This window comes from Sorex araneus, chromosome X (assembly GCF_027595985.1).
Source record: "Sorex araneus isolate mSorAra2 chromosome X, mSorAra2.pri, whole genome shotgun sequence".
In the NCBI taxonomy this organism is placed as follows: Eukaryota; Metazoa; Chordata; class Mammalia; order Eulipotyphla; family Soricidae; genus Sorex; species Sorex araneus.
The window spans coordinates 170,332,605-170,354,915 of record NC_073313.1 but is presented as its reverse complement, the minus strand read 5'-3'; the positions used below and the strand labels follow the sequence as shown (position 1 = coordinate 170,354,915).

Here is a 22,311-nt window from a genome sequence, read left to right as displayed (position 1 = left end):
AGAGAAAGCATTTGACAAGATCCAGCACCCCTTTATGATGAAAACGCTCACCAAAATGAGTATAGCAGGGACCTTCTTCAATATACTCAAAGCCATTTATTACAAGCCTATGACAATCATCATCCTCAATGGGGAAAAACTAAGAGCCTTCCCTCTGAGAACAGGGACGAGACAAGGATGCCCACTCTCTCCAATTCTGTTCAATATAGTACTGGAAGTACTTGCAATAGCGATTAGCAAGAAAAAGATATTAAAGGCATTCAGGTAGGAAAGGCAGAAATTAAGCTCTCACTACTCGCAGATGATATGATACTATACCTAGAGAACCCTAAAACCTCTACCAAGATACTCCTAGAAACAATAGACTCGTATAGTAAAGTTGCAGGCTATAGAATCAATACCCAAAAGTCCATGGCTTTCCTATATGCAAATAATGAGAGAGAAGAAAGTGACATGAGAAAAGCAATCCCGTTCACAATTGTGCCTCAAAAAATCAAGTACTTCGAATCAGCTTAACAAAGGTGGTAAAAGACTTGTATAATGAAAACTACAAAACGCTACTTCAGGAAATAAAACAGGACACGAGGAAATGGAAAAACATCCCCTGCTCATGGATTGGAAGAATTAATATTGTCAAAATGGCAATTCTCCCCAAAGCATTGTACAAATTCAATGCGATCCCTATAGGGATACCCTTGACATTCATCAAAGAAATGGAGCAAGCGCACCTGAAAATCATATGGAACAATAAGCCCCCACGAATAGCTAAACCAATTCCTGGGAAAAAGAAAATGGGAGGAATCAACCTCCCCAACTTCCAACTCTACTACAAAGTCATAAAAACAGCATGGTACTGGAACAAAGGCAGAGCTGTAGACCAATGTAACAGGGTTGAATACTCTGACACACACCCCCAAATATATGATCAACTAATCTTTGATAAGGGAGCAAGAAATGTGAAGTGGAGCAAGGAAAGCATGTTTAACAAATTTGCTGGCAAAACTGAACAGCTACATGCAAAAAAAATGGACTTAGACCTCCACCTATCACCATGTACAAAAGTCATATCAAAATGGATTAAAGACCTCAATATTGGACCAGAATCCCTAAGGTACATTGAAGACAAGATCGGCAAAACCCTCCATGACATTGAAGCCAAATGTATCTTCAAAGATGACATGCCACTGGCCAAGGAAGTGAAAACAAAGATAAATAAATGGGACTATCTCAAACTAAGAAGCTTCTGCACCTCAAAAGAAACAGTGACCAAAGTACAAAGACAATTTACAGAATGGGAAAGGATATTTACGCAGTACCCATCTGATAAAGGGTTGATAACAAGGATATACAATGCACTGGTTGAACTCCACAAGAAGAAAACTGCCAACTCGATCAAGAACTGAGGTGATGAAATGAACAGAAACTTTCCCAAAGAAGAAATCCGAATGGCTGAGAGACACATGAGAAAATGTTTCACATCACTAATCATCAGGGATATGCAGATCAAAACAACAATGAGATATCATCTCATACCACAGAGACTGCCCACATCCCAAAAAACAAAAGCAACCGTGTTGGCATGGATGTGGGAAGAAAGGGACTCTCCTTCACTGCTGGTGGGAATGCGACTGGTTTAGCCCCTTTGGAAAACAATATGGACGATTCTCAAAAAGTTAGAAATTGAGCTTCTATTTGACCCAGCAATATCACTCCTGGGAATATATCCCAAAGAGGCAATAGGTATAGTAGAGATGACATCTGCATTTCCATGTTCATTGCCGCACTGTTTACAATAGCCACAATATGGATAAAACCAGAGTGTCCAAAAACAGATGACTGGCTAAAGAAGCTCTTGTATGTCTACGCAATGCAATACTATGTAGCTGTCAGAAAAGATGAAGTCATGAAATTTGCATATAAGTGGATCAACATGGAAAGTATCATGCTGAGTGTAATGAGTCAGAAAGAGACAGACATAGAAAGATTGCACTCATATGTGGAATATAATGTAGCTGAGAAGTACAAGCTTACAACGATGCAATTTATGGCAGATATTTCTCTGGACTTAGTTGCTAAAATACTAAAATACAGAAATTCAAAACCATGTGGCCGCTAGTGCAACCACTCAACTTCATATCTCTTCATTCTCGGCAATGGAAAACAAATTATCAAATGCTTCCTTTTAAGCAGGTAGACTTTAGGGGGGGAGAAACTCCAAACAATAATAGTGAGGTTTTTTGTTTATATATTGAATGTAATTAAAGTAAAGGGAAAGTAAAGTGAAATTTACCAGTTCACAGGCGGGGTGGGGTCAGTGGTGGTGGTGTGTGGGGGAGGTATACTGTGATTCTTGTTGTTGGAATATGTGCACTGGTGAAGGGATGGGTGTTCGAGCATTGTATAAATGAGACTTAAACCTGAAAGCTTTGTAACTTTCCACATGGTGATTCAATAAAAGAATAAATTAAAAAAATAAATAAAATGTTTATTATGTTTGTGCATTTTTTGCATCATAGAGCCAGGGAAGCAGATAAGAAAGGAGTTTATTATTTATTGATTTGTTATATTACCAGGTTCAGCGTTTTAGTTGATCTTCATTTTATTAAGGAAAGAATTATCAGCTGAAAATCTCATGATTTGGGCTAAGACTCAGATTCAAACTAGGTTGTGACCCTAAAATCATGTTTCTCAGAACGTAGCCCCCTTTTCACTTTTTTTCCTTCCTGTGGCCCTATGACTCTGTACTACTTTTTGGGCCCCTAGTCCATGGCAATGGCCCTCTATTTATAGGATCTTCTCTCATGGTACCTTCTAATATCCTGGGTGCCAAGGAGGAGCCATATAGCCTCTGGATGAGAAGCACTGCTGAAATGCTTAGAGTTTGTATACCTGTGCCTCCTGTTCAGCTATTATATACTTGTACTATATTATGAGAACCCCGAAGTAAGTTGCCAGTGTCTCCTTCTCTAGAATAGCGAGACAGTATTTCTTAGGGAATCTTTGCAGGAAGAATGCTGGAAATAGAAACTTGGTTGTCAGACTCATGAATATTCCCTGGAATACCATAGCTGTGCCTGGGACTCAGAGACAAGAGGAAAATAGCTTTTACTAGAGGCCCCATGGAGAGCAGGGTGAAAACTATGAGGGAAGAGAAAATGACTCCAGGGCTTTCCTCTGAAGGAGAACCTCTGTGAAGAACTGAACTTCTCTTTCTCCATTATAATGAGGAATTAAAAATGCATTGATGTCTATTCACCTGGCAGAAGTAGCACCTGAACTTTGCACCTGAACCTCTTGCATTTGTGGTGAGGAGGCTTGCTTTTGATTTTAATGCGTTTTAAAGGCTTGCTTCTGGTTTTAATGTGTTTTACTTGATTTTTAATAGCCTCTTAATTTGATTTAATTTTCCAATCTAAGGTCAGGTCATGCTGACTTTTCCCATTGTTTTATTTAAGCTCTAATTTGAGACTTTTTTTCTGATGTCTGAAATGGGGCAATAGATACATAACTGTAAGAAATTGTTGACTGCTCTTAAAGTTAGTGAGCTTGTTTCTGTTTGTGTGAAAGTTTCTGAGTTTTATTAATGGTGTGGATTTGAGGAAGGCTGTAATAAACCACAAAATGAAAACTTGTCTGAAGTAATTTTTAAGGTGTGAGCATAATATTCTTTAGGCTTGTTTGTTTTCTGCAAGTTGTGTATAAATAACTATTTGGGGATTTTTTTATGTGTATGCATGTATGTTTTAGAAGGTGTACTGACATCCAATAAAACAAGAGCATATATTACTAATCAGTTTAAATAACAGCATGCATGCATATATTAAGCCAGGACTCATAAAATAAAGTGTCAGACTCTCATTTTTAATGTGTATCCTTTATTATTATTTGTTTTATGGACCACAGATTCTGGTGGTCTTAAGATTTACTTCTGACTCTGCACTCAGGAATCATTCCATGCACAATTCTTGGGGAACACTTAGAATGCTTGGGGTCAAATCTGTGTCAGCTCTATGCAAGGCAAGCATCCTGCCTGCTGTACTGTCTCTAAGGCCCCAAATATACACTTTTACTTTAGAGGTGTCAGTTCATTAAAATGTGTTCAATATCAAGAAGGCTTGAAAGTCATATGTAATTTTTGACATTTAAAATAATAGGTCTTCAACTTGAAATGTTCATATAGTATTCCATTAATTAAAGGATAAAAGTCATCTTTCATACAAGATTATCTAGAAATTCACAAAGAGAAACCCCAGGTCAGTTTCAGCTGCTTTAGGGCCATCTTATTTCAAGTCCATCTCAATTCTCCACCTTCTTATAGTTTCAAGGCTAAGATCCATATAAATTTTATTTATATTCCCTCTTTACACCTCTCATGCTATGCTATGGGCATGATTGGAGGCTGTGACTTACTTTTGGAAGTAAAAGGGCTTTCATATTTAAAACCAGTATATCGCTTTTATCTGTAGTTAAGCATGTATCTCCCAAAGGAGTAATAATTACACATAATTGCATGATTTAAATTTTCTTTAGAGTTTTATGTTTTTCATGTCTTATTCTTCCTTTAAATATGGTACTTCAAACCCAACAGGTATTCCTGGCAGACCTCAGAATGGAGAGAATGCCAAGTGTCTGTCCTCATGAAGCAGCAAGATCCCCGCTGGGATGTGGCAGGAGCCATTTGTGGAGGTGGGATCCAGATACGAGAGGTGTACTGTGCCCAGAGCATCCCGTTGTCCACTGCACCAAGGGCCAAAGAAGGTAGGCAGTTAGTTCTGAGAAGGATGATGCTTCTGATTGGTTTTGGTTTTGACTTCTGTTTCACACTTGGCTTCACTCAGAGATGATTCCTGGCTCTGTGCTCAGGTATCACTGCTGGTATTGCTTGGCATACAGTCTAGAGTGCTCGGGATAGAACCAAAGTTGGTCATGAGTAGGGCAAGTAATGTCACCAACTCTGCCATGTCTCTGACCTCAACACCTCTGATTAGAAGGAAAAACAACTCCAGTACCATATTCTCTTATTGTTCTCTATATAATGGACTCTCTCTACATTCTAGATTTAATCATTCTTTTGTGTGGGGGTCCAGTCCTGTCCAGCAGGGAGGACCCTACGGGGCTAAGGAGGGGATGCAGCGAATAAACAAACACAGAGCCAGGAGGAGGAGGAGGAGGAGGAGGAGGAGGAGGAGGAGGAGGAGGAGGAGGAGGAGGAGGAGGAGGAGGAGGAGAGAGAGAGAGAGAGAGAGAGAGAGAGAGTGTGTGTGTTTATTCTATGGCAGTTACAGTATTTATACCTCTCTGCTGGGAGGAGGTGGTATGGTATGCATGCTGGGACCCCCAATACAAACAGTAGTAAAATGTAAGCCTTTGATCAGAAGATAAGAGCCAAGCTCTGTAAAATGGCTCCCTATACTTTTGACATTGACTAAGCATCCCAGAGTGCTTACTTTGGATTGTTAAAATTCAGGTAGCAATGATAGTATCTAGCTCAAAGATCATTGCTAAAATTAATGAAAAAATGCGCCTAAAGACTGGAGCATGAGTAAATTCTATAGCTGAGATGCTGGTATGCTGGACAAAGTCAATGGTCAATATATGAGTAGCTTTCTTTTTCTTTCTTCAGTCATAGTTTCCTCTCTCTCTCTCATATGTGCACCACATGGTATGTTAGTGAATTTATAAATTTCTGCAAAAGTATCACTTTCATATTTCAAAGATTTAAAGATTTTTTTGAAGAGTATGAACAGGAGAAAATGAATGATTGGGAAGAGGAGAGAAACAGAAATAGTTTCCCCCATAGCAGATCTAGTAGGTGGGTACAAATTTTGCACCCGGTCATTGTTTCAAAAACAGTGATTGTATATGAGGACCAATACATTGACCAAGGTTTATTTAAACTGATTGAAAAGCCCCAAATTGACAGAAATACACCCCCATTATTCATCACTCACATTGGTTAACACCATTTGCAGTAAGGATTAGGGCCAGGGGGGTTCCTTGGGTGTGCACATGTATGTAATTTTACTGTAGAACTTGCTTATGAAGGCAACATATGAATTTTCTCACTGAGGACATGTATTTATTTTATTGTATTAAGCTTCTCAGGTGAGAAACACATTTTTTATTATAGCCTCTCTGTATTGCAGAGTCATCTGTGACTTGAAGGATGCACATTTTAAAGGAATAGTTTTTAGATCCTTAAGCATTCACTTCAACAAGCAAAGTTATAGTGTCACACTTACAAGTTAAGTGTTCTTTTTAAATGAAAAATTAAGGACAAAAGGTTGACTTAAAGGGGTGAAGCACCCACCACTACGTGCCACTAGATATGGCTCTAGCACTGCTGGAAATGCCTCCTTTGAAAAAATACTTACATACTTACTCCATTGTGTCACTTTTAGAATATACACTCTCTGCCAGAACAGAACATAATTATATTCATTTCTAGGAATTATATTTTTGGAGAGACACAGTTTACATACAAATCTTTATTCCTTCCAGACTTGGTTATCATTCTGTCTAATCCTATCTGTCCCTTTAGCTACTATATTACTACTGTAAAAGCTGCATGTCTTCAGTAGCCAACTTATAAATGAAACTTGTTAAATCAGTATAATGTGACCTACCAGTTTTCAACTCCAGATTTTAAACTTTTATTGACATTTTCATCTTTTTTAATTTTTTTCAGAAAATATTTTTAATAAATTTCCCTTTGTAAATTTTCTTTAATCATAGTTTTTTTCAGTTTTTAAATGGAAACATATAATACCAGGTATGAATATAATAATTAGAAAGAATAAAAAGGACTGTTGTATAGAATTAGAAATTATATGCTACATATCAATGGGAGTAATTAAAGGAGGGATGTTAAATGTATACTCAGTATCCCATCCAGCCCTGCTGGAATTCTCATGAGAAATCTCAAAAGACAAAAAAAATACAATATCACGATTGCAGTTTTGACACATTCTAAATCAGTACTTGGATTTATATGGAAACAGAGAATCCTTAGCCTTAACCAGGCAATCAGATTCCTCGATGACTTAGATATGGGCACCAAGAAGCAAACAACAAATTATAACATGACTATATGCCCTTGTACAATGTTAACTAAATGAGTCAAACTTGCTGTAACGGAAATTAGAACTTACTGTTTTATAGATATATCTTGATAAATTTGGCAACATAAAATTACTTACTCACCCAACATCAATCTAAGAAAACCATTGAAAAGCTATTATACAAATCCAAGGACGGTGGATTTTAATTGAACAGTGTTCAATTAAAAAGGCAGAATTTAAATAGTCATAAACTTTTCTGATAATGCTGTAAAAAGAAACCCAAATCAGTGACTATTTTCTCCATTTCAATTTTTGTGAGCATCAACTTTTTTGGTTATTGTTACATTTTGGAGGGAGATGTAATTTTAATAGCATTGTCATTAGAAATCCTCATTTTTGTTATTCCATGAGTCTTTCACAAGATTACACTTTCTTTAACTATATTATTTCCTTCACTCTCTATGTAAAACACTGCATTTTTTTCCCTGCAGTTTTCAGCTCTGCATTCAAGAACCTGATCTTAGAACCCACAACTTTGGAAGGAACAAAATACTTTCAATGGCTTTCATGTAATAGCATTTTTTAGGTGGCACAATAATATATTTATATATAAGAAGCCCATCTTCTCCCAGAGCCACTAAGTGTCTTGACTTGGATGAATGCTGAGGGTGAATTCTGACTTTCTTGGTGATATTGCCTTCTCCATTTGACCGTAGTTCAGAGTATTTCTAGGAATAACATAATAATCCCCATGGTGTATTTATCTCACTCTGTTTTTCAGTGTCTCTCTGTTTTTAAATGTAGCCAAAACAGTGCTGTAGCAATGAATATTAGATGTATTACCTGTAATAGTAACCAAGCCAATAGAACTGGGAATTAAAATGTAAGGAACATTTATGATTTTGTTTACCAGTTATTGTTCTAGAGAGAACTGTGTTTCTCTTCTATAATTCACAAACACCAACAAGAGTGATGGTTCCCTATAAATTGAAAATCTTGGGTTTGGTGAAACTATTTCCTTCTTGAGTTTTTTCTCTAATGAAACTAGAGTCACTCAACTTGTATTCAAGAACCACTTCTCAGAAGGTACAGCATTGAAACAAGCAGTGCACCTTCAAAATCTAATAAATTTATTTCTTTCATGACAATATGATTGGTGAAGATTATTAATAGGTACAAAGTGAAATGGTATTGAGATGGATGTATCTATGATGTGAAGGAAAATAAGCCAAAACATCCCCAAAATATGAAATTAAAAATCAGAACAAAGTATTGGTGAGATTTTAGTTAAGCAGAAAATCACTTGGATATATATTTTTTAATATTCAGGATTCACTGTTTAGCTTTAAATGAACACAACTATTTTGAGAATGGAATTCAGTTTAGTTTTGAATTGTTAAATCCTTTTGTTGTTCATTTTGTTCTGCGGTTGCACTGACTAAGTTTTGGAAGTCCTATGTCTACCATGCTGAGCCCAGAGCTGACATAAAGGGAGTAACTGATCAGATACAGGAACATGTTCTAGATTTCAAATACGGAGTAGTATTTGAGGTGTACATATTAAAGTATAAGTAGTTTACATAAGTTTAGCATATTATTTTAGGCTTTATTGCTGGCCTCTACAAAACCTTGCTAAGCCACATAAATATCGTTCCAGTCTTCTAGTTAATTGATGTGGTTTAAAAATCTATTGAGTTAGTAAAACATAGATGACAATAAAATTCTATATTTTGTTGAGGATCTTCGCATCGGTGTTCATCAGGGAAATTGGTCTGTAATTTTCTTTCTTAGTGGTGTCTTTGTTTGCTTTTGGTATTAGGGAGATATGTGCTTCATAGAAACTGTTTGGGAGAGTTCCTGTTTTTTCAATTTCCTGGAAAAGTTTGAGGAAAACAGGCAATAGGTCTTCTTTAAATGTTTGGAAGAATTCGCCAGTGAAACCATCTGGGCCTGGGCTTTTGTTTTGGGGGAGGTTTTTGATTACAGTTTCAATTTCCTTAACATTGATGGGTCTATTCAGGTATTCCAGGTCTTCTTTCTTCAGTGTTGGGAGATTGTAGGAATCAAGGAATCCATCCATTTCTTTTAGGTTCTCCTTTTTTATGGCGTAAAGACCTTCAAAGTAGTCTCTAATGATCTTTTGAATCTCACTGGTTTCTGTTATGATGTCCCCCTTTTCATTTCTGATTCGATTTATTAGAGTTTTCTCTCTTTCTTTCTTTGTGAGTCTTGCTAGCGGTTTATCAATCTTATTTATTTTCTCAAAGAACCAACTCTTTGTTTCATTGATCTTTCGGATTGTTTTTTTGGTTTCGATGTCATTAATTTCTGCTCTAATTTTTATTATTTCTTTCCTTCGGTCTGGTTTGGGGTCCTTTCTCTGGTCCTTTTCTAGGGTCTTGAGTCGTGAAGTCAAGCTATCTATGTGGGTCCTTTCTTCCTTCCTGAGGAATGCTTGGAGAGCTATAAATTTTCCCCTTAACACGGCTTTAGCTGCGTCCCATAGGTTTTTGTAGCTCGTGTCTTCATTCTCGTTAGTTTCTAAGTATCTTTTGATTTCTTCCTGGATTTCCTTCCTGACCCACTCATTGGCCAACATTGAATTGTTTAGTTTCCAGGTGTTTGATTTGATTTTCCGTGTTTGTGAGTGGTTAGCTTCTATCTTCAGCGCATCGTGGTCTGAAAAAATGGTTGATACAATTTCTATTTTTCCGATTCTATTGAGGTATGTTCTGGGGCCCAGTACATGGTCTATTTTAGAAAATGTTCCGTGTGCACTGGAAAAGAATGTGTATTCTTTCTTTTTGGGGTGTAAGGCCCTGTATAGGTCTATTAGGCCTCTCTCTTCTATTTCTTCTTTCAGAGTCAGTGTTTCCTTGTTGAGTTTTGTTCTTGTGGATCTATCTAGAGGCGATAAGGCCGTATTGAAGTCTAGCAAATAGGATCCAACAACTCATCAAAAAGATCATACATCACGACCAAGTGGGATTCATCCCAGGGATGCAAGGATGGTTTAACATTCGGAAATCAATCAACATAATCCAGCATATCAACAAAAGTAAAGACAAAAACCATATGATCATATCAATAGATGCAGAGAAAGCATTTGACAAGATCCAACATCCTTTCATGATGAAAACCCTCGCCAAAATGGGGTTTGGAGGAACTTTCCTCAAGATAGTCGAAGCCATCTATCACAAGCCTACGGCAAGCATAATCCTCAACGGGGAAAAACTAAGGGCCTTTCCTCTGAGATCGGGCACAAGACAAGGATGCCCACTCTCACCACTCCTCTTCAATATAGTACTGGAAGTACTTGCGATAGCTATTAGACAAGAAAAAGAGATTAAGGGCATCCAGATAGGAAGGGAAGAAATCAAACTCTCACTATTTGCAGACGACATGATACTATATCTAGAGAAGCCTAAAACCTCTACTAAGAAACTCTTAGAAACAATAGACTTATACAGTAAAGTTGCAGGCTACAAAATCAATACCCAAAAATCCATGGCCTTCATATATGCAAACAATGAGGCAGAGGAAAGGGACATGAAAAAAGCAATCCCATTCACAATCGTGCCCCAGAAAATCAAGTACCTTGGAATCAGCTTAACCAAGGAAGTAAAAGACCTTTACAAAGAAAACTACAAAACGCTACTCCATGAAATCAAAGAGGACATGAGGAAATGGAAACATATACCCTGCTCGTGGATAGGGAGAATCAATGTTGTCAAAATGGCAATACTCCCTAAAGCATTATACAGATTCAATGCGATCCCTATAAGTATACCCATGACATTCTTCAAAGAAATGGATCAAGCAATCCTAAAATTCATATGGAATAACAAACGTCCAAGGATAGCTAAAACAATTCTTGGGAAAAAGATGATGGGAGGCATCACCCTCCCCAACCTCAATCTTTACTACAAAGCAGTAACAATTAAAACAGCATGGTACTGGAACAAAGGCAGAGCCGTAGACCAATGGAACAGGGTGGAATATCCCTACACACAACCCCAAATGTATGATCATCTAATCTTTGATAAGGGAGCAAGAGATGTGAAGTGGAGCAAGGAAAGCCTCTTTAACAAATGGTGCTGGCACAACTGGACAACCACATGCAAAAAAATGGGTTTAGACCTTGACCTGACACCATGCACAAAAGTCAGATCAAAATGGATTAAAGACCTCAACATTAGACCACAAACCATAAGGTACATTGAAGACAAGGTCGGCGAAACCCTCCACGATATTGAAGATAAAGGTATCTTCAAACGTGACACGGAACTAAGCAATCTAGTAAAAACAGAGATAAACAAATGGGACTACATTAAACTAAAAAGCTTTTGCACCGCAAGAGATACAGTGACCAGAATCCAAAGACTATCCACAGAATGGGAAAGGATATTTACACAATACCCATCAGATAAGGGGTTGATATCAATGGTATATAAAGCACTGGTTGAACTCTACAAGAAGAAAACATCCAACCCCATCAAAAAATGGGGCGAAGAAATGAACAGAAACTTTACCAAGGAAGAAATACGAATGGCCAAAAGGCACATGAAAAAGTGCTCTGCATCACTAATCATCAGAGAGATGCAGATCAAAACAACCATGAGATACCACCTCACACCACAGAGACTGGCACACATCCAAAAGAACAAAAGCAACCGCTGTTGGAGAGGATGTGGGGAGAAAGGGACCCTTCTACACTGCTGGTGGGAATGCCGGCTAGTTCAGCCCTTTTGGAAAACAGTATGGACGACTCTCAGAAAACTAGAGGTTGAGCTCCCATTTGACCCAGCAATACCACTGCTGGGAATATATCCCAGAGAGGCAAAAAAGTACAATCGAAACAACATCTGCACATGTATGTTCATCGCAGCACTGTTTACAATAGCCAGAATCTGGAAAAAACCCGAATGCCCCAAAACGGATGACTGGTTGAGGAAACTTTGGTACATCTATACAATGGAATACTATGCAGCTGTTAGAAAAAAGGAAGTCAAGAATTTTGTAGTTAAGTGGATGGGCATGAAAAGTTTCATGCTGAGTGAAATGAGTCAGAAAGAGAGAGACAGACATAGAAAGACTGCACTCATCTATGGTATATAGAATATCAGAGTGGGAGACTAATACCCAAGAACCGTAGAAATAAGTACCAGGAGGTTGACCCCATGGCTTCTCGGCTGGCCTCACGTTCCGGGGAAAGGGCAACTCAGAGAAGCGATCACCAACTACATTGTAGTTGAAGGCCATGTGGGGGAAAGGAGTTGCGGGCTGAATGAGGGCTAGAGACTGAACACAGCGGCCACTCAACACCTTTATTGCAAACCACAACAGCTAATTAGAGAGAGAGAACAGAAGGGAATGCCCTGCCACAGTGGCAGGGTGGGGTGGGGGGGAGATGGGAGTGGGGAGGGTGGGAGGGACGCCGGGTTTACGGGTGGTGGAGAATGGGCACTGGTGAAGGGATGGGTTCCCGAACTTTGTATGAGGGAAGTATAAGCACAAAAGTGTATAAATCTGTAACTGTACCCTCACGGTGATTCTCTAATTAAAAATAAATAAATTATAAAAAAAAAATAAAAATAAAAAAAAATAAAATTCTATATTTTATGAAACAAATTTGCTGTTCCAGCTATTTGTTAAACTATGTACTGTACAGTACTGTAATATTTTAAAAGTACACTCATTTATAGAAATTAAGTTTAAATAATAACTGAATGAAAAATTATTCTACATAATTTTTAATATATACAATTTTACACTAATGTAATATTTATCTGATTTTCCCTGTGCTTCCCCTTAATTCTATTCAAATATATCTGTGTGGTAGGTATTCATCTATATAACCTACCCACATACTTTTCTGCTTACCTACCTACATGCCTGCCTACCTAGCTATCAGGGTAAAAGACACTTAATAATACCAGAGGAAACTCATTCTAGTGGATGTCATGTTGAAAGAGAGTTTGGAACATCAATGGGCAAAAATATTCTAGCTGAGAGTGGATGAGCACAAAGGAAAGGAATAGTGTTGGCAGTTAGCTGATGTAAAGGGAGCACAAGGAAGAGGGATGTAATTGTGAGAAACAGTGGAAAACTTGATCCAGGCCATCAAAAGAGCATATCAGGCTTTGCATGAAGGAGCTCTGTTTTTCAGTCCTTGCCACTCCTGGTTGCCTGAGCAGTGTTGGGAGTGACCCTCAAGCAATGAAATAAGAAATGAACCCAGTCCCACTGTGTGGCAGACAACAACAAAATCAAGAAAAAAACAAAACAAAACAAAAACATGATGACCCAACACACACAAAGACTTTTTTGTTATTCTGAGCTTTACTTTTAAAATATGATTGCTTATTGCAGCCCTTTCCCTACACTGTAGGCTTTCAAACAGATAGCAGACATCATATTCTTTAATATAATAAAAATATAAAAAGATACATATGCTAATATAATTCTGATGGGTAGTTACTTTTTATTTTCAAAATATTTAATATCCAAAATATTTCTGATATCTGAAATAACCAACCTTAAACTAAATATATTGAACATATCTTTCATATTTTCATTTTCATTTTTATTTCTGCAGAGGGGCCACATCCATAGGTTTTGGGAAGCCCCAAAGACCATTCCAGGTGATGCTTGGTCTAGCATTGCAGGCCTGTGGTTAGGCTCAGAACATGGTGACTGGGATTTCTTAGCAGTTGAAGTTACCAGGTCCTCCAGCAAGAATATCTAAGTAGGGGCTGCAGGAACTGGGAAGTGATGACTTTCCCATTTGTCCCTTCGATTCAACTTGTGCCTTGCACATGCCAGGAAAGAGATACCAGGGTCTGGAGAGATGCCATGCCCTTTATCTATCTTTAGAATTTGATCATAAAATTAATAATACTCATTTGACCCTGAGAATAATATAAGGAAGACAACTCATTGTTGACTTTAGCATTTAATTTAAACCATGCTGTTGACCTCAGAAGAGAATGAGAGTAACATTTATATTTTAGAAACATCCTAACAGATTGTGGAACAGTTAATTTGATCTTTAAGTTTAAAACATTCTAATTTATTATGTTTAGAATGAATGTAGTCAGTATACTTTTTTCCTACATCCACAATTACAGTAACAGAATGGTTATAAATAGAAACAAAGGCCAATAGCTTGTAATAGAAAAAAACATTATCTTCTGTAAAAAACTTAAGCAGGCCAAGAGGCATGTGCACAGGGGGGCTCTCTGAGTGGCTCTGTCTCACCGCCCAGGTTCCATACTCTGGAACCACTGTGTGTGGCTGTCGGTCAAGGGCAGACGACGGAAGGAAGAAGGCCAAACTGGTTGCTCTATCAGTTTATTTCATTCTCTCTCTCTGCTTCTCTCCTGGCTCTGGATCTCTCTCTGGATCTTGCCCCCAGATCCACTTTTACAGCTTAGTTAAATCCCCCCAACATGAGGGGTTTGGGGCTTACACATAGGTGTGGTCACAATCAATAGGGGTAAGGTTCCTTTCCCTCAGGGGATGCTTCTCCTAGGACTGATTCTCTTTCAACAGGAGGATCCACCCAACTGCGGAGTCCCATGAGTGTGTTTCTCCTCTCCTTGTCCAGCAAACATATAAGCATTCATAATGTTAATCATTTTGTATGGACACAATAAGAAATGCATTAAGCTTATAGAATTGCTCTCCTGGGGCCATCTCGATCTCAGACTACAGTGCTCAGGCCAGATTAATCTTTCCTATCCCTAGCAGGGTCCTAGTCTCATCTTTACTTTTGGATCATGACAGCATTTGTCCATGATCAAGCTCTTAACTTCACGAATCACGAAAATCATGAAAATCCCGTTATTCACCAATTTCTCAGGCAGGCTCAGTAACCTCTCATTTTGTCCTTTCCCTGAGATCTAAGAAGGCTATCTCGACTTGGCCATCCGAACGATGTCGTACTGGGGGCTCTTTCAGGGTCAGGGGAATGATATACAGCTTGTTACTGGATTTAGCATATGAATACACCATGGGAAGTTTGCAAGGCTGTCCCATGTGGGCAGGAAACTCTTAGAAGATTGCCAGTTTCTCCCAGAGGGAGAAGCAGGCTACATGATATCGCGTAGCTTCTGAGAGCTTGCTTTAAAGTTTCTCTCTGGATGTTGGCTGTTGATGGGATTACACACATCTGGGTTCCTCTGCATGCATGAGGCCTGTCCTTCATGCATGAGGCCTGTCCAAACGTGTGGAGAGGGGCCTCCAGCATGGTTGTAGCTAGGTTCCGGTGGTCTTTGGCTACTGGGAGCTCTGCTCGGGGTAGGGAGGGAAGCTGGAGCCCATGCCCTCCAAGGGGCCCCAGGGAAGACAGCCAGGCGTGTGGGCAAGAGACTCTGCATCACTCTCTTCTGAGAGCTTGCTTTTAAGTCTCTCTCTGGATGTTGGCCGTTGATGGGATTACACACACCTGGGTTCCTCTGCTGGTACCTTCATGCATGAGGCCTGTCCGAACGTGTATAAGCTCCTAACTTATAGTTAAGAATTAGGCACTTTGGCCAGGCCCATCTCAATGCCAGGGTAGCACATAACTCACCGTGGATCCGTCCTGTCCCTCGTTGGGACCCTGCTTTTGGGGTGTTAGGAACTGAGGGCAGCTGAGGCTTAAGTCAAGAAAGCAGATGCCCAGGAATGAATAATATTTGAAGCCAATTAAGTCCCAAGTTACAAAAGCATAATATTGTCTTCTTGTGTCTATACAAAAAGGACATTGGTTTAAACTATTCAAAAGACACAAATAGTGGAGAAAGGCAATATTAACTTTCAATATAAGTTCAGTGTCCTAGGAAGATCTGACCTTACAAATTAACAGTTTCATAAGGGGGAAAAGCTGATTAACTGTTTTTGGGAAGAGAGCATAGAGGAGTAGTTACAGATAAACAAAGAAATGGGAGTGACTCAGAAGCACCTTAATAGGTGTGACAGGGATGAACCCAAACTCCCTGTGGCAAGGGGGGAAAGGACAAAGCAATGTCATCCTACAATCTCCAAACGTACGAACTGAAATCTGAGAAACTGTTAGAAAAGGAACATTAAACTGGAGACAATTAGATAACAAGCACTCTAAATTGAGATTGGTTTCTACTAGCTTGGTTTCATTGCATTTCTATCTCAGTTTAGTGTTTTTTTAATCAAGTATAACAAACTTATCTTGGTGTGATATAGGAAATGTTTATTGAATTATAGCACTCATCAAAAGTATTGAAGGGTCCCTACTTGAATCATTCATTAAGTTATCAGACAGTTCTTGACATTCAAAATTTTATTACTTAAATCAAGGTATAATTCATATGATTAAAATGAGAGAAAGAGAGAAGTGGACAAATTATAAAGAAAGAACATTTGAGGAAAAATTTTAGCATTGAATAGAGTTTACTTTTGGAAAATATAGGCCCTTATGATGACATGTGAGCCCTGCTTAATTTGACTTCTAAGGAAAGGAACAGATTTTTATCTTTACTTACAAATATATAGTTCTTCAAAATTAACATAGCTAAGTTTATAATTCCATACTGTCTGCTACTGAAACCAAAGCATATTGCATGCACTAAGAAAAAGAATGTTTAGAGATGGAAACTAGATGTGATTTTGAATTTTTCAACTTCTCCATAATATTTTAACATCTTATTCCTATTGTACCATGTCCATACATAGCTAAAACACATACATTAATCTTTTTTAAATCCCTATTTCTAGACACTGGCATTCTTGTTATGGTTGCTAATTAGGTCGTAGTCCTTTATATTTCCAAGTGCTGGGACCTATCATGTTGACAGATTATAATGGTTATGGAATTCAAAATTAAAAAGTCCTCAAGTGAGAGAGTTGTGTATTAAGATTTGTGAACAATTTTTGCTTTTTGAGTATCACAGAGAAGGAAATTGCATTACTGCTCATAAAGCCAAACTGACTTGCTCTCTAGATATCAACATTGCACTCAAATGCAGGTGTTTCAGAGGTCCTGGAATCCATTCAGCTTAAATAGATGATATGAGTTTCATGAAGTTATGGAGAAGATTGATGAGGAATGAAAAGGGGAGAAACAAGGAGTGTCAATGGGCCTGCGTGATCAGTCTGTATGGAAGTAGTGACTTCCATAAGTGGCCTTGACTCATATTACCTGATAAATGATTTATTAATAATTTCCTCAATTAAATATACCTCTGTCTTTCTATATAAAGAATATATTATGGGTCACTGTCACTGTCATCCCATTGTTCATTGATTTGCTCGAGCGGGCACCAGTAACGTCTCCATGATAAGACTTGTTGTTACTGGTTTTGGCATATTGAATACACCACAGGTAGCTTGCCAGGCACACACAAATTATTTTTTAAAAATTAATTCTATCTTGGGGCTGGAGCGATAGCACAGCGGGTAGGGCATTTGCCTTGCACGCGGTCGACCTGGGTTCAACTCCAAGCATCCCATATGGTCCCTTGAGCACCACCAGGAGTAATTTCTGAGTGCAGAGCCAGGAGTAACCCCTGTGTATTGCCAGGTGTGACCCAGAAAGAAAAAAAACTAATTCTATATTTTTTATTTTTGCTACAACTGGTGATGCTCAGAATTTTTCTTAGTGCTCAGGAGTCTCTCTGAGTTCTCTATTTGGGGGCCATATGGTATCAGGAATCAAATAGGGATCAGCACATTTAGGACACATTTCTTATCTTATATACTCTTTCTTTGGTGCCTAACAGTTTTTATTTTGATCTTGAACTATTTATGAAGAGAAATAAGAAAATCCAAAAATGTCTGCTGAAATGACATAAGTACCATGAGAAAAAATGAAAGTAGAGAGATGTTAAGCCACAGGAGTGTGGAAGGCAAGAGGCCAGTTTTTAAAGTAGGTTTTCATTGGCTAATTTATAGGAAGGGTATGTATGGTTGAACGATGTTCAAATGAAGGGTACATCGAAGCAAGTTAACTTAAAAGAAATACAAGAGTCTAAAGTCATGGAACTTATTTATTTTTTGCTCTTTAGATGTATAATTGCTTTCTCTGACTATGGTGGGCTTGTTAATGTGTTCTAGTAACTAGGCTACTGCGCAAGGGTTTTGAAACCAGGATCTACATCTATGTTGACTGTTTTTGTCATCACTAAGCCCAATGTCTGTCACATTGAAGATCTGTGGATTGCATTCAGACTCTGTGTACTCATGTTGTTTTTTCCACCTTCTTTCTTTTTCTTCTGTGGTCCTCTCCCATCAGGTGATTGCCAGTATATTTTCAGTCTTAGAGAAAAACACCACATTGTGATGCTTGGGGTCTAACTTTCTGTTGCAGGCTGGAAGAGAAAAGCAGGAAGAGTAGGATAATTACAAACAATATTGTAACTGAAACAGAAGAAATTATGGTATTTGAAGAAATGTAAGCTGTTCCCAGTCCACCTCTACATTATTCCAGTATTCCAGAGGAATGTTGTTTTCTTACATAAATCTATTGTTTTAATGTTTAATGACATCTTACATGCCCTGCTTCTTATTATTGTTTATTTAGTACTGCTATTTTCTCATTGTCATCACCTTCTGGCTATGCAACTTACAAAAAGTATAGACACACTACAGAGATATTGCAGAATTAGCTCCAATGTCTGCAACAAGCAAATACTGCCATAACACATCATATATGTTTGGCTTCCAATTATTTACAAACATAATGTTTATACTATAATACATTCTATTAAATTTAAAATAGTATTATATATAACAAACATAAGGCAACTACTTTAATTAAACGTGGTATAGATATACCAAGAGAACACATTATATGGATAAACTGTGCTGGTAGGCTTGCTTATTTGTGTATGTCAAAACCTTCAGTTCATAAAAATACATCTATATAAAGTAATAATATGAAACACAGTGAATGATATCTGCCCTCATTTTATGCATTAACACCCTGATTCTCATGATAGACCTTACTTTCAAGTTTAGAAGATTCTGCTATAATTGAATAATGAATATGCGTCTAAAGAGAGAATAAGTGATGTTTTCAAAGGCTTAGCATTGCCTATGTTAGACATAGTAGGAGCCTGAAAGCTGGTAGGGGTGTTACTCTACATTATTCCAGTGGTTAATACTCTACATTATTAACCACTTCCTTCTATGGTTCTCTCCTTTCTCTTATTTTTTATGCTATATTATATCCTTATCATCCATTTCCTTCCTAGTCATCCCTTCCAAGCTTTTACTTTGTTTTTAATATTTAAAGAATCTTGAGCTGAAAAACAGTTTTAGTAACTGTTTTATACTACATGGCACATCGCATAATGCCAGGAAGAACACAGTAAGTGCTCAGTAGTTGTTTCCTGAATAAATGAGAATATACACTCATATCATCTCTCCACTTAGTTTCAGGCAATTCTTTTCACACTGGGACAACCTTTCCCTACATTTCATTTGTTCAAATACACCTGTACTTCATTAATGAACAACTCAGTTCTGCTTTTTAGAGTAGAAGATTGTGTTTGGAAGGACATGCTGAGACTAGTGCATTTACAATCTTTAGTTGGGTGTCCCACTAAACTTCATTTTGTCAGCTAGATTAGATTTTTCCAGAACAACAGGCATAGCGGTAACAGGCCAAGGTTTCTTCTGGCAGTGCAATTTCTGAAACAAAGTTATTCTTTCCAAATTTGTTTATTTTCAGAATTGTGAATATCATGGCAAGTAGAAAGAAAAAAATGTTCAAACCATCATGTAAGAATATTTCAGAACTTTCTTACCAAATTACTCAGTATTTATCATTTTTCCTTGCCCTACTTGAAACTTTCTTCAAGTTCTGTCCTCAAAAAATAAGAATCAGTGCTCACTTTGGCAGCACATGTACTAAAATTGGAACGATACAGAGAAGATTAGCATGGCCCCTGCGCAAGGATGACATACAAATTCGTGAAGCGTTCCATATTTTTAGTCACAATATGTTAAGAGTCAACTAACCTAGCCTATCCTAATTTCACAAAAACTGTCAGTGAACACATCAAGCTGCACATAAAAGTCCTTTGTAAAAAGATCATTGCCCCACATATTCAGTTGAGGCCCCACCCAAGCTAAGGAGAGCGCCTGATAGTAAATCCCATAACAACATGAAGAAACAGCGAAAATCCCTACTACCCAGAGAGATCGAAGAAAGTATCTCAGTAACCTCAGCAGCGACTTCCAAGAAATACAACCTCCTCTCAGATAAAGAATTCAGAGAGGAAATCGTGAAGATGGTTCACGAACTAAAAGCAACTATGGAACGAACATCCAGTAAATTAAGGGAGGATATGGATGCAGCATTGGAACGATCCACCAAGATAATCCAGGAAGAAATGAGAGCAGAAATTACAAAGCTACGAACAGAAGTGACACAACTAAAAGAATCAGTAGATGAAATAAAAAACTCGGTAGGAGCCCTCAATAGTAGAATGACTACAGCTGAAGACAGAATCAGTGAGCTTGAAGATGAGATGCACAAAGAATATAGGCAACAATAAAAAATGGAAAAAGACCTCAAAATGGCTCTAGAGCAAATTAGAGTCCTAGGAGATGACCTCAAGAGAAACAACATAAGAATCATTGGAATACCAGAAGCACAGGGAACCAATCCCAATGGAAAAAAAAACACAATTAAAGACATCATTGATAAAAAATTCCCAGAGCTAGAGAATGTGGGCATCCAGATCCAAGGAATCTGAAGGGTGCCAGCTAAAAAGGACCCAAATAAAAAATCCCCAAAGCATATCATAGTGAGAATGATGGATGCTGTGGATAGAGACACAATACTGCAAGCAGCAAGATCAAAGAAGGAGATCATATACAAAGGAGCACCCCTTAGATTCACAGCAGACCTATCAGAAGAAACCTTCCAAGCCCGAAAACAATGGTGGGATATAGTGAAAAAACTTAATGAAATGAATACCTCACCAAGAATACTTTACCCGGCTAAGCTCTCAGTTAAACTTGAAGGAACCATACACTATTTTATGGAGAAGCAACAGCTCAGGAACTTCATAGACTTAAGACCAAATTTAAAAGAAGGACTCAAAGGGCTACTATAAGACAAGGAAAAACCCTACAAGAACAACAAACCCTACAGAAAGATGGCACAAAATCCCATGACAATAATTTCTCTTAATTTTAACAGTCTAAATGCACCAATCAAGAGGCACAGAGTGGCAAAATGGATTCGGAAACTAAACCCAACTTTCTGTTGCCTACAAGAAACACATCTGAATTGTCAGAACAAACACAGACTCAAAATCAAAGGATGGAAAACAATCCTGCAAGGAAACAACTCCCTCAAAAAAGCTGGGGTGGCCATACTAGTATCCAACAACATAGATTTCAGGCTGAAAAAGATCATAAGGGACAGCAAAGGTCATTTTCTATTAATCAAGGGATATGTACAACAGGAAAAAAATCACACTATTAAACATATAAGCACCTAATGAACGACCAGCTAAATACTTAAAAGAATTCCTAACAGAATTTAAGGAGGACATAACTAGCACCACGATAGTAGTTGGAGACTTCAACACTGCCTTATCACCTCTAGATAGATCAACAAGAACAACACTCAGCAAGGAAACGATGGCTCTGAAGGAAGAAATGGAGGAGACAGGGCTAATAGACCTATACAGGGCTATACACCCCAAATAGAAAGAATACACAGTCTTTTCCAGCACACATGGAATGTTTTCCAAATTATACTTTAAAAGAATCGGTAAGATAGAAATTGTATCAACTATCTTTTCAGACCATGATGCGCTGAAGATGGAAGTTAATCAAACAGTTGCGGAGAACCAAATCAAATACTTTGGAATTTAAAAAACTCACTATTGAACAATGAGTGGGTCACGAAGGAAATCAAGGAAGAAATAAAAAAATACTTAGAAACAAATGAGAATGAAGACACAAGCTACCAGAACCTATGGGACACAGCTAAAGCTGTGTTAAGGGGAAAATTTATAGCTTTGCATGCTTTCCTCAGAACGGAAGAAAGCGCCTACATAGATACCTTGACTTCGCAGCTCAAGATCTTAGAAGAGGACCAGCAAAAGGAACCCAAACCAGATCGAAGGAAAGAAATAATAAAACTTGGAGCAGAAATTAATGATATGGAAACCCGAAAAACAATCTGAAAGTTCAATGAAACAAAGAGCTGGTTCTTCGAGAAAATAAATAAGATTGATAAACTGCTAGAAAGACTCACCAAGAAAGAGAG

The 22,311-nt window shown here is 38.0% G+C and overlaps 1 protein-coding gene and 1 non-coding gene across 2 annotated transcripts in view; both read left to right on the top strand.

Moving 5' to 3' along the window:
- Positions 1 to 22,311, top strand: part of THSD7B (thrombospondin type 1 domain containing 7B) — a 1,129,969-nt gene that overhangs the window by 423,472 nt on the left and 684,186 nt on the right. The window contains exon 5 of the mRNA XM_055123230.1: positions 4,589 to 4,758. Within this exon, the coding sequence (XP_054979205.1) occupies positions 4,589 to 4,758 (170 nt within the window). The remainder of the gene's footprint in view (positions 1 to 4,588; positions 4,759 to 22,311) is intronic.
- On the top strand, positions 19,908 to 20,014 carry LOC129400391 (U6 spliceosomal RNA). Its single transcript, XR_008627634.1, has one exon. It is a non-coding gene; the product is annotated as a U6 spliceosomal RNA (small nuclear RNA).